General features: G+C 47.0%; 1 protein-coding gene across 1 annotated transcript in view; it reads right to left on the minus strand.

Moving 5' to 3' along the window:
- Positions 1-13136, minus strand: part of ptcd3 (pentatricopeptide repeat domain 3) — a 52897-nt gene that overhangs the window by 12379 nt on the left and 27382 nt on the right. Inside the window, exons 16-20 of the mRNA XM_038793304.1 lie at positions 11872-11900; positions 9801-9907; positions 5168-5246; positions 1126-1216; positions 946-1031 (exon numbers count right to left, since the gene is read on the minus strand). Of these exons, the coding sequence (XP_038649232.1) occupies positions 946-1031; positions 1126-1216; positions 5168-5246; positions 9801-9907; positions 11872-11900 (392 nt within the window). The remainder of the gene's footprint in view (positions 1-945; positions 1032-1125; positions 1217-5167; positions 5247-9800; positions 9908-11871; positions 11901-13136) is intronic.

Here is a 13136-nt window from a genome sequence, read left to right on the forward strand (position 1 = left end):
ATATAAATATTGTGGCTACAAGAGCAGGTCAGAAGCTGGGAACTTTGCGGCAAATAACTCACCGCCTGACTCCCCATAGCCTGTCCACCATCTATAAGACACAAGTCAGGAGTGTGATGGAATATTCTCTACTTGCCTCGGTGAGTGCAGCTCAAACAACACTCAAGAATCCCAACACCATCCAGGACAAAGCAGCCTCTTGATTGGCACCCTGTCCACCAGCATATTCATTTCCTCTATCACCGACGAACAGTGGCAGCCATGTGTACCACCTACAAGATGCACTGCAGCAACTTACCAAGGCACTCCGTTAGCACCTTCCAAACCTTTTGAGGTCTACTACCTAGAAGGATGAGGGCAGCAGACACCTGGGAACTCCATCACCCAGGAGTTCTCCTTTAAGCAGCACACCATCCTGACCTGCAAATATATCACCGTTCCTTCACCGTCTCTGGGTTAGAATCCTGTAACTCCCTCCCTTACAGCACTGTGGGTGAATCTACATCATATGGACCTGCTGCGCTTCAAGGCGGCAGCAGGGACTGCATGATGGCACAGTGGTTAGCACTGCTGCCTCACAGTGCCAGGGACCCAGGTTCAATTCCTGGTGTGGGTCAGTGTGTGGAGTATGCACGTTCTCCCCGTGTCTGTGTGGGTTTCCTCTGGGTGCTCCGGTTTCCTCCCGAAGTACAGGTTAGGTGGATTGGCCATGCTAACTTGCCCCTTAAATGTCCAAAAGATTAGGTGGGATTACTGTGTTACAGGTGTGGGATCATGGGGTTGGGTAGGGTGCTCTTTCATTGGATCGGTGCAGACAAGATGGGCTGAACGGCCTCCTTCTAAGGGAATAATTGCTGGACTGGCCAGTGACACTCACATCCCACGAGAGAATACATTTTGAAAAATGAATAAACAATCAAAGTTGAGCTGAGGAATCATACTGACCTCTGGACTGTGTTTGTCACGACTCATCAGTTCAAGCACTTCCTCCACAAGATCCTGCTTATTACTGTGACCAAGTTGCCTAATGTCTGAGTGAAAGAATCAAAACAGCAACACCTCAGCCTCCATTTAACGGTTGAAAACTTTATTTTCCCTTCAAATGGTCAAACAAGTTGCACTGACCTTTCCAGATATTTGGAATCAGGTGTAACTGGTTCTCCGTATCCAACGCCTGCAGCAGATCCTTCACACCTTGTACATTGGGATAGTAAAGCTGTAAAAAAAAACTTGCACTTTAGAATTTCTTTAAAAAAAAAAATTTTTTTATTATGGACTTTAGCATTTCTCTAACAAAATGTTTCCTGCAGGTCTATTAAATGCAGCATTCACTAAAGAGATTAAAACAGAAAAATAGCTTCAGCAATGACAATATTTCAGGTGCATGTCCTCTGCCAGAGCTACAAACTTGAGGCTAAATGCCGCCCTTGAACAAAACAGATCCTGTCCCCCTCCTGTTTCTCTTTGGACCACCCCATCACTACTGAACTTAAGCCATGGCTTACTATCTCCCCCCCTCCCCCCATACACTCCATTAGGAGCCTCTGAACCCCTTCTCTTCATCTACATAATGCCACTTTTCGCTTCCTTCCCAAGGTTCATAAAACAAGCCAAAACACAAACTTGCTGGATAAACTCAGCAGGTCTTGCAGCATCTGTGTTGAGAAACAGTGCTTCTATTTATAAACAGGATTACTCCTGCTGGCCCATTCTTGTGCTAACAAGCTTTTCTCCTCGGAAAAACGTAAGAAACAGGAGGAACATAGAAAATACAGCACAGAACGAGCCCTTCGGCCCATGATGTTGTGCTGTTTGTCCCAGATTAAGAACTATTTGGCCCCTCGAGTCTGCTTGTCATTCGATAAGATCTGATTGTGGCCTTAACGCCACTCCCATGCCCGCTCCCATTACCCTAGATTCTCTTGTAGATCAAAAATCTAATTCAGCCTTGAAGAAAGTCAATGCACCAGCCTCCACTGCTCGCTGGGGTAGTGAATTCCAAAATGTTTTGTTCTGTGTTGTAGCCGCAGGTCAGAGGTGACACAAGTTAAGTTTGTATAACATAGTGGAAGGGGTTTATTTACAAGACGATGTTCAAACAGGGTTCAATGGTGAGCTCCTCAAAAACCCGGGCAAACCTCCGATTATGCTGTTTGAAAACATACAATATTTTGGCTTTAGACATGTCACTGTCCATTCTCAGTGATGAAAACATCTAGTATAGATTCTGTACTCTCACTACGTGCAGGCAATAAATTGGTCAGCACGACGACACCAAAGTCTACTGCAAGAAGAATACTGCAAAGGGCAGGTTTACCAGTTAAATAATCCAACTGAAGACTCACCGAGTAACCAAAGTGTCAAGTCAGCTTAAGGAATTTAAACTTGCTATTCTAGCAGTACAAGGAGACTAACAGCTATTTTGGGTCTATCCAAAATTAAATGGGAACACTATTAAGATGGAAGTGGACTTCCGGTGACGGCGGGCGGGAGGCAACCGCGCAACGGAGGGCTCCCGTTCGGGAACGGCATTTTCGGGGCTTTAAGCCCGGTCCCAGGGTCCACGGAGGCATCAACGGCAGGGAGAAGGCACAGAGGAGGCATAGTAGAAGAAAATGTCGAAGATCAGCAAGAAAATGGCCGTTAAAAAACAGCTGAAGGTCCGTCGGGGAGTGGAGAGGTCACCACGGGGTCACCAAGGAAAAAGGAGGCTGGAGCACCACATTGCCTACGGCTGAAGAAATAACTAAGGCGATGGCTGCAGAATTCGAAAGGTAGTTTACATAACACTTGGAAACGATGAGGGAGGTTTTGAGTGTGCTGGAGGAGGAGGCGATTTCCCCAGTGACGACGGCGGTGGCGAGCGCAGTGGCGGAGGTGCGGGCACAAGGGGAGGCGCTGAAGGAAATGGAGGAGACATTATTGCAGCACGGTGATCAACTTACCTCGATGAGGAAGGAGATGCGGACGGTGATGGAGATTAACAAGGATCTGCGAGGAAAAATGGAGGACCTGGAAAACAGATCCAGGCGACAGAATTTGAGGATTGTGGGGCTGCCCGAAGGAGTTGAAGGGCCGAGGCCGATGGAGTATTTTTCCGCTATGCTGGTGAAGCTACTGGGGGAGGGGGAGGATCCCTCCCGATACGAGCTGGATCGGGCTCATCGGTCGGGGAGGTCTGTACCAAAGGCGAGTGAGCCGGCAAGGGTAGTGACTCTGTGCTTTCGTAGGCACAGTGTGAAGGTCCTGTGCTGGGCCAAGCAGAAGCGGGTGGTGCAGTGGGCTGGAGCTGGTATACGTGTATACTGGGACTTTACGGTGGAGCTGGCGAGGTGCTTTCAACCGGGTGAAGAGGGCACTGTACATTAGCACGGTGCAGTGCGGCATTGCATATCCAGCGAAGCTGAGGGTGACTTATAAGCTCAAGGACTTTTATTTTGGAACGGAGGAAGCAGCGGAGGATTTTGCGAAGGAAGAAGGACTGTGGCAGAACTGAGAAATTGAGAAACGGCCACGTGCCGATGTAGCCTCAGGACTGTTTTTCTTCTTTTTTGTTTCACTGCGTGCGGGTGTATGGGCTAAAGGAGCCAATGTTGTATATACTTGGACAGGGGAGGTGATGGGACTTTCACTCGAAGTGAGGGCTCTTTGGGGTGTAGGTGGATCTGCGGGGCGTGTGTGCTAAAGGGGGATTTCTGGGCTTTCTTAGGGCCGGGCGAGGGGGAAAGGGACCCGGGTGGGGGCCTCCGCGCTGGCCAGTTTAAGCCGGCCTGTGAACGGGAGTGAGGTAGGGGGAGGGGCCGTGGCCATCGGAGCCTGGCAGAACAGGGTCCGAGTGGTCTAGCCGGGGTGCAAAGTTGGGGGAAAGGAACCGAGGTTGGGGGGGGAGGAGTTTTACAAGAGGCAGTGGACGGGAGGAGTTGGGGGGGGGGGGGTTTACAACTCTTGGGTATCACGTACGGTACTCTTTCAGAGGTTGGACGGCGTTGAGTGTGTGGGGGGGGTGGACTCTATGGTAACCATGGGCAGTCCCAGACTCCTTTTTCTTTTTCTCCTTTGTTTTTTGTTTCCACCATGGGAGGGTTTGTTTTATTGGATGCATATATTGACAGGTGGGCCGTTGTTTGGGGTGGTGGGAGGATGGGATCGTTGTTATTATTAAGGGGATTGATTTTGTATTTGTTACCGTTTACTGTCTGTGGGTGGGGTGTAAATTTTGAAGGAAAATGTGAAAATGGAGAATAAAAACATTTGAAAAAAAGATGGAAGTGGATACAGTTGCTGCAATATCATCTGTACCTGAATCGATATACCATCAGAAGCTTAACTATCTATCTACCACTGTAATCATCTGATGTGGTCTTGAGAACATATACCGAGGAGACTGTGCTGCTGAAGGGCTTCATCAAGGTGACTGTGGAAGTTAATGAGCAGAAAATGGAGTTGCCTCTTCACATTGTTCAAGGAAACATTCCAGCATTGTTTGGGAGATCTTGGTTAAGGAAGATTTAAGTTAACATGAGCTAACTTGTCGATTCTACGAACGATTTTCAACTACTTCTGAGAAAGTATGCGAGGTATTTGAGGAGTCACTTGGAACCGTGACTGGTGCCCAAGTGAAACTCCAGATAAAGGCAGACAGTGTGCCTCGGTGTTTGAAGGCGCCTATTGTACCAATGCTATTCAACCTAAAGTCGAAGTAGAACTCAAGAGGTTACTAATTGCTGGGACTGTTCTAAAATTAAGGAAATTATTGGAAGATTACAACAATGCATCTACAACCTTTGCTGCCACTTTCTCTGGATGCAGTTCGTCAGGACATGGGGAATTGTCAGCTTTTAGCCCCAATTAATAGTCAGAATACTTTAGTTCTATTCTCTGTTATCCGTGTCCATTTTCTACACCCACCCCATAACCGTTCTGATTTACCCAGCCAGCTGGATAATCTCCTAGTTCTGATGAATGATTCTCGAGGAAGCACTCGCCCTACCGTTTCTCTTTCAGATGCTCATCAATTAGCGAAGCGTGCATGCTCAGAGTATTTTCCGGTTCCAAAACCAGCATCCATATCTTAAAAAAAAGACTTTTATCTGCGGACCCCAAAATTAGTACTTCAATTTATCAACTAGGAGTTATAAACAATTAAAAGAGCCGTACACAGACATACCGATGGAATGAGGGTTTTATACCACTTGAGAACCACGTCAATGCTCTCCATCATGCACACGATGTTAAAGAATCGCCCACTGAGAATTAAAAACAAACTTGATCAGCATTTTAAAGTTTCATCAGCAACAATTGTCTGCATTTACATAGCACCTTAACCAGAGAATTGTTACAGCACAGTAGGCGGCCATTCAGCCCATCGTGTTTACACCAGCCCTCCAAATGAGCATTTTACTTGGTGCCTTTCTCCCCCTAACCCTGCACATCCTGCCTTTTCAGATAATTCCCTTTCGAATGCTTTGATTGAACCTGACTCCACCACACTTCCAGGCAACACATTCCAGACCGTAACCACTTGCTGCCTGAAAAAAACTGTCCTCGCGTTGCTTTTGCTGCTTTTACCAAACACGTTGGGCGAGATTCTCTGGCCTCCCAATGGCCACAGCTTCTCGGTGGCCCGCCACTGGCCCGTTGGTGAGATCTTTTGGTTCCGTCGCTGCCAATGGGATTTCCCATTGGATCCACCACAGGGTGCTGGGAAACCTGGGGCGGGGGTGCGCCGGAAGGACCGCAAGATCCCTCCGACGTGAACAGCCGGAATATCTCGCCCTGTAAAGCTGTGCCCGCTCGTTCTTGATCCTTTCACAAGACAGAACAGTTTCTTCCTATCTACTCTGCCCAGTGAAATGTGTGTCCGTGTCTACTGTGTCCACACCAGTCCCGATTTTGGTCACCTGTATCAAATCTCTTTTCAGCTTTTCTTTCTCCTTGAAAAATAGCCCCAACTTTTCCAATCTATCATCACAACTGCTGGAGTAAACGGAGTGCGGCGAAACACTAAAAAAAACTATTTTTTATGATTTCTTTAAAAATTCATTCACAGAATGTGGATGTTGCTGAGCAGAATTAGGCCACTCGGCCCATCGAGTCTGTTTCATCATTCAATCATGGCTGATATTTTTCTCATCCCCATAACCTCTGATCCCCTTATTAATCAATAACCTATTTATCTCTGTCTTAAAGACACTCAGTGATCTGGCCTCCACAGCCTTCTGCGGCAAAGAGTTCCACAGATTCACCACCCGCTGGCTGAAGAAATTCCTCCTCATCTCAGTTTTAAAGGATCATTCCTTTAGTCTGAGATGGTGTCGTCTGCTTCTAGTTTTCCTACAAGTGGAAACATCCTCTCCAAGTCCACTCTAGCCAGGCCTCGCAGTATCCTGTAAGTTTCAATCAGATCCCCTCCTCATCCTTCTAAACTCCAACGAGTACAGACCCAGAGTGCTCAACCTTTCCTCATACGACAAGTTCTTAATTCCAGGGATCATTCTTGTGAACCTCCTCTGGACTCTTTCCAAGGCCATCACATCCTTCCTTAGCTACGGGCCCCAAAACTGCTCACAATACTCCAAATGGGGTCTGGCCAGAGCCTTATACAGCCTCAGCAGTACATCCCTGCTCTTGTATTCTAGCTCTCTCGGCATGAATGCTAACATTGTACTTGCCTTCAGGACTCCAAGTCCCTTTGTGCTTCTGATTTCCTAAGCATATCCCCATTTAGAAAATAGTCTATGCCACCATTCCTCCTTCCAAAGTGCATTACCTCACACTTTTCCACATTGTATTTCATTTGACACTTCATTGCCCACTCTCCTCGCCTGTCCAAGTCCTTCTGCAGCCCCCCAACTTCCTCAATACTACCTGTCCCTCCACAGAGCTTTGTATAATTTGCAAACTTAGCAACAGTGCCTTCAGTCCCTTCTTCCACATCATTAATGTATATTGTGAAAAGTTGTGGCCCCAGCACAGACCCCTGAGGCACATCACTAGTCACCGGCTGTCATCCTGAAAAAGACCCCTTTATCCCCACTCTCTGCCAATACTCTATCCATGCCAGGGTCTTACTATTAACACCATGGGCTCTTAACTTATTTAACAGTCTCCTATGCAGCACCTTGTCAAAGACCTTCTGGAAATCTAAATAAATCCTGTCCACCGGTTCTCCTTTGTCTAACTTCCTTGTTACCTCCTCAAAAGAATTCTAAAAGATTGTCAGACATGACCTCCCCTTGAAGCAGTGCTGACTCAGTCCTATTTTATCATGCGATCTCATTTTTAATAATGGACTCTAAAATCTTGCCAATAACTGAAGTCAGGCTAACCGGCCTATAATTTCCTATCTTCTACCACCCTAAACAGAGGTGTTACATTAACCACTTTCCAGTTCTCTGGGACCCTCCCTGCCTCCAGTGATTCCTGAAGGATCACCACCAGTGCCTCCACCATCTCCTCAGCTATCTCTTTCAGAACCAAAGGCCAATTTGTATTGTCCATCTGCAATTACCAACATTCTTGAAAGACTCTGTGGTGATGGTGCACCCACAGTGCTGTTAGGAGGGAGTTCAGGGAAGAAATTACAATATAGTCTCAAGTCAGGATGGTGTGTGACTGAGAAGTAATGCAGTTTCCAAGCGCCTGCAGCCTTCGTTCTTTAAGGTAGCCAAGATCGGAGTTCAGTAGGTGCTATCAAAGAGGCCGTGGCAAGTTTTTGCAGTTCATCTCGCAGATGGTACAGACCACCGCCACTGTGTGCCAATGGTGAGGGAGAGAATGTTGAAAGTGGTGCATAGGGTGCCAATCATGCGGCTGCTTTGTCCTGGATGGTGTTTTACTGGAGCTCCATTCATCCAGGAACTTGTGCTTGGAGATGGTGGACAGGCTTTGGGGGGTCAGGAGGTGTACTGCAATGGCTAGACTAGAGGTGTTGCTAATTACGAAGTGAGAAGACAGTACCTGAACAAACTCCAATGCAAAAACTAAAAATGTTGGAATTTAATCTGTGCACTTGGTGCGACCAAATCTCCAAATTAAGGCACATGATTGATGCACACGTTTGATGTGTGAAACCCTCAGGTCTAATTTTAAATTAGGCACTCAAAAAAATTGGTCTCATGCAGGATTCTGTTCTCTGATACCCAATGTTCTGATCTCTGTGCTCCTCCTATTCTGGCCTCCTGCACATTCCCGACTTCCCTTTGTCCCACCGATCACAGTCATGTCACTATCTGCCTAGGCCTTGGAAATCCTCTATCCCTCCCTTTTCCTTTAAGATGCTCCTTAAGACTTTGACCAATCTCCATTTGGTTTGGTGCCAAATTATGTTTGATTGCACCTGTGAAGCAAGCACCTTAGGATGTGCTACCGCATACAAATTGTTGTTTAAAGTCAAGCAATTTCACTCAAGGTTTGGTGATTTGGCTAAACTTCCACTGCAATTTATGCACGACATCTCAGTTTAAAACATTAGCCACTAATTATCCCTCTCTGGGATTACGGATTCCCTTACGTAATTTCATCTCCTTATACATATAGCACTCCTACAACATTGGTTTATATTCATTCATGGGATGTGGTCATCGCTGGTTGGTCCAGTATTTGTTACTCACTCCTAAATGACCTAGAACCAAGTGGCATGCTGGGCCACTTAAGAGTTAACCACATTGCAGTGGAGTCACATGTAGGCTGGACCAACAACGGTAATTTCCTTCCCTGAAGAACATTTCAAATCCAGTTCTGCAGAAAGTCCTCCATTTGATTCACAACACTTCTAATTAGATCTAAATTCTGGATCCAGGTTGGCCAAAATTCCTAACGTAGATTTTGCATTTTTATTCTAAACTGTGCTGATTGTTTGCATGGATTTGGCAGGTAAAGTAATGGAGAGATTATATCAAGGAGCTAGCAATATGTGGGGCGGGGGGAGGGAGGAAGAGAAAGAGTTCAGGAGAATTTGAATTTAGTTTTGTTAATGTTCTCTGGGAGAGGAAAGCTGCTGCCATTCCCCTTGAAACTTCGGAATAACAATCCACGTCGGATTGCCACTCCATGCCCAGCGTTTTAGCTGAAGACTTTCCCCCAGCCTCTCGTCTGACTTTCAGATTCAGGCCGAGTGAGATTCAGGCTGTGCAGCATTTTCTCGGGGCCTGGCGCCGAAGTGAGGCAGCGTCGAAGGGAAGGACACTATGCCCCTTTTCTAACGACACCATCTGCAGGAAAAATAACAAAAATAGAGAATTGGATCGACGCGTGGGACAGTCCTGTGGCAGGGGTTAGCCTGGCTCTGTATAATAGTTACACAGAAGTTAGAAGCTGTTTTAATGGTAATTCTGGGGAAGTATTGGTGTACGCAGTTAGAATCATCCAAAGATCGCGATTTAAATCACATTTTCGAATGGTGCCCAGTGCAGGGCAATTGCCCAGGGGAATTAACGTGCAGGGTTAATTGAAGTAGTGTCCAGAGGAATCCCTTTGACCTTGGCATGACAGGCCCATCACCAGCTACAGGCATGATTAAAAGGGGAAGACAGTGCACCGTGGCAAAGTCACAGGACTAGTAAACCAGAGGCCCAGGCTAATAGGCGGGGGGGGGGGGGAAGAGAGAGTCTGGTCTACACATGACTCCAGACCCACAGCACAGCTGCCCTCTGAAACGGCCCAGTCAGTTCAAAAGGAATTAGGGGCGGCCAACAAATGGTGACCTCGTCAGCGATGCTCACGTCTCATGGGACAATAAAAAAATCTGCAAAACCAGGGGGGAAAACCCAGCCTGGTGAACGAGTGTCAAACGCTCTTACTAATAAATACTCTGCTGATAAGAATCGCCCAACAGCATCCAGTTGTTTCCAGTTTCGAGGATCTTGTGTAATCTGTAGGCCAATTCCAGGTCTTTCAAATCCAAACACTACAAGGTGGGAAATGAGACAAAAGAAAACATTAAGCTTTGAATGCATCACTTAACCTACTGCAGTGATCACAAAGACCCCCCCCCCCCCCCCCCCCCGCATTACTGGAACCTGAGGAATCGGAACTGGCAGCTGACACACAATGTCATATCCTGTTGTTTGATGCATTTTCAGATTTGATACAGTAAACACAGCTGTCGGGTTTTATTGCCTCACCAATCTTCTCCACCTCTTCCCCGCCATCCCGCTCGTCCACTGGCCAATTAACAAATGTCACTGATTTGAGACTGATCCACACGGGGCTAAATATTTAGCACAGGGCTAAATAGCTGGCTTTTAAAGAAGACCGTGGCAGGCTAGCAGCACGGCTTCACTTCCTGTTCCAGCCTCCCCGAACAGGCGCCGGAATGTGGCGACTAGGGGGTTTTCACAGTAACTTCATTTGAAGTCTACTTGTGACAATAAGCAATTTTCATTTCATTTTTCCAATTTCCCCTCGACAAGGGAACACGTTGCCACCTGGTGGCGGTATGTTCCCGAAATCACCTCCAATAATGATGCAATTCTTAAACTAAGGTTTAATTGATTTGATGACATCTGGGGGGCTGGATTCTCCGATTCTGGGTTATTTCCCCACGCTGTCATTCCTACAGTGGAGTTTCACACCAGGCAAAATGGGGGCTAGCATGCCGGCAGCATAGAGCACCAGGCTCCAGCTGCCGATACTGCCCGGAGAATTGCCGGGTCCGTGGCCGCGCAGGGTGGCGGCCTGCTTGCAGACCCAGACCGCAAAATAGTGCCAATCCTTTGGCCGGCTTACGTGCCCCAGACACACCCCCCCCCCCCTCCCTCCCCCCAATAAAGGCTCCTTCCTGCCCGCAGATGGGCCCTCCCCCAACTGTGGCGGCGCTGGACTCAGTCACGCCAAGTTCCCGACGGATGAGACCACACACGACTGACGCCGTCGGGAACTCGGCCTGTTTGGGGCGGAGCACGAGGCCGTCGATACGTGGCGCGGCATACTCTCTGAGTACGTCGGGTTTGAGTGGGTGGAGCATCGCCAAAGCGGCGCCGCCCCCAATTTTGTCGGGAACTGTGATTCTCCGGCCGATCGCAGAACGCGATTTCAGCTTCGATGACCGGAGAATCTAATCCCCTCATTCTCCCATTTCACACTTGTACAATCTTCCTTCATGCACAAAGAATTCCTTCACATCAATGCCTAAATCATGTTCTGCCGCGGAATAGATTTAGCTTCCTCAGCCTCACGTACTCAATGATGTTTGCCGCCCTTTCTAAACCCCTTCACAGAATTCCGCATCTCTTCATTTGGTTACAGTATCCTCCATCCTGCCTCAAAGCTTTAAGTCTTGAATACCATTTCGGGGACCCAACTTGGCTCAGTTCCCATACTCTGTTTGCCAGCCATTGTACTTTATATTTTCTGTCAATCACAAAAATGTATTTTAATGACAACGCCCAGTGGGGTGCGCCTGAGTAACTGCGCGCAAATGCAGGAAAGCTACTGTTGATTATTCAGGTTATTTTGAGGGTAGATGGCATGGATGGATGGGGGCACTGTTGGGAAAACTGAGTGAAAACGGAGTTTAATAATTCTCCTGCGACTCTTTGAATACCAATCACATCTAGCCTCATTTAAAGAAAAACTTCACGACTGCTTGAAGTCAGGTTGCACCAAGTCGGAAGACCACTTGAAGGGTTGAGCATGCAGTCAACGGTGCCAGCTTTAGTGAGTTAGTTTCCCCCACTGCTTAGAACATTACACCCCCCCTGCAGTTATTAGAGATAAATGCACAGTATTTTATTTTTACAAGCCTGTACACTGGAAGCAGGTAGTCACACCAAGAGCATCATAAACCATTGACATCAACAACATGAGCATGGATGAAGCAGCTACTTTATTTATGTAAGTATAAAAGCGCCATAAGAGTTAAACACTTACCAGCCTCATAGCACTGATGAAGAAGTTCACTGCGGAGGAAGAAAACAAGACCAGTTAATTTTTAGTGGGGTTAGTGGAGGGAGGCATGGTGGAAATGATCAAACAATGTCATGGGATCTTCTGCATCCATTTGGCAGCTGGTTTAAACATCTCGTCTACAACGCAGCACATCCTCAGTATTGCATCATTCCGACTTCTGACGGGGGCTCGAATCCACAACCTTCTAACTCACAGGAGAGAATGCTACCAACTGAGCCAAGCGGTTACTTCAGCAGCACTCCTTCCACAACTTGCCTTATATAAATACACCCCAATGCCATAATACGTATTTTTGCTAGCCAATGGCAATGCTGTTACCATGCATGGATAGCTTTTCAACCAAATGAAATGGCAGATGAAATTTAATGCAGAAAAATGTGTAGTAGGAAGAATGAGAGGTAACATCCAACAAAGGGTATGATTCTAACCTGGCACAGGAGCACATGTACAAGTCACTGAAGGTGGAAGGACAGATTGAGAAAGCGGTTAATCTTTGGCTTTATAAACAGGGGGAGAGAGTACAAAAGCAAGGGGGTTATGATGAACGTGTATAAAACACTGGTTCAGCTCAACTGGGCTATCATGCCCAGTTCTGGGCACCAGATGAATTCAAGTGCAGAAAAGATTCATGAGAATGGTTCGAGGGATGAGAAACTTCAGTCATGGTGGATCGATTGGAGAAGCTCAGGCTGTTCTCTTCAGAGAAGGTCAAGAGACGATTTGAGAAGAGGTGCTCATGAGGAACAGAGTTGATAGGAAGAAACCATTCCTATTGGGGGATGGGGGTGGGGAGAGAAGGATCAAGACGTAGAGGACACCGGTTTAGGATGATTTTTACACAAGTAGGTAGGATTGGAATGCTCTGCTTCAGAGGATGGTGGAGGCATAGCTTTCAAAAGGGAATTGGATCATTATCTAAAGAGAAATAATTGGTAGGGCTATGGTGACAGGCAGGCAAATGGGACCAGCACAGTTGCCCTTGGAGAGCTGGCACTGACCTGATGGGCTGAATAGCCTCCTTCTGTGGTACGACTCTAAGAATTAGCCAATTAGTACGTCCCGATTTACCTCACCATTATTCTTTTCAACCCGTTGCCCAGTTGTTCTTAGCTGTAAGGATCCTCTGGTGAAATTAGTTTGGATGGTATTGAACCAATCCCATTGCAGTGCTGACTGAAGCACCTAACAGACACTGATTTGGCACCAAAAAGCAAAACAAAATTGCC

The sequence above is a fragment of the Scyliorhinus canicula genome, chromosome 3 (assembly GCF_902713615.1).
Source record: "Scyliorhinus canicula chromosome 3, sScyCan1.1, whole genome shotgun sequence".
In the NCBI taxonomy this organism is placed as follows: Eukaryota; Metazoa; Chordata; class Chondrichthyes; order Carcharhiniformes; family Scyliorhinidae; genus Scyliorhinus; species Scyliorhinus canicula.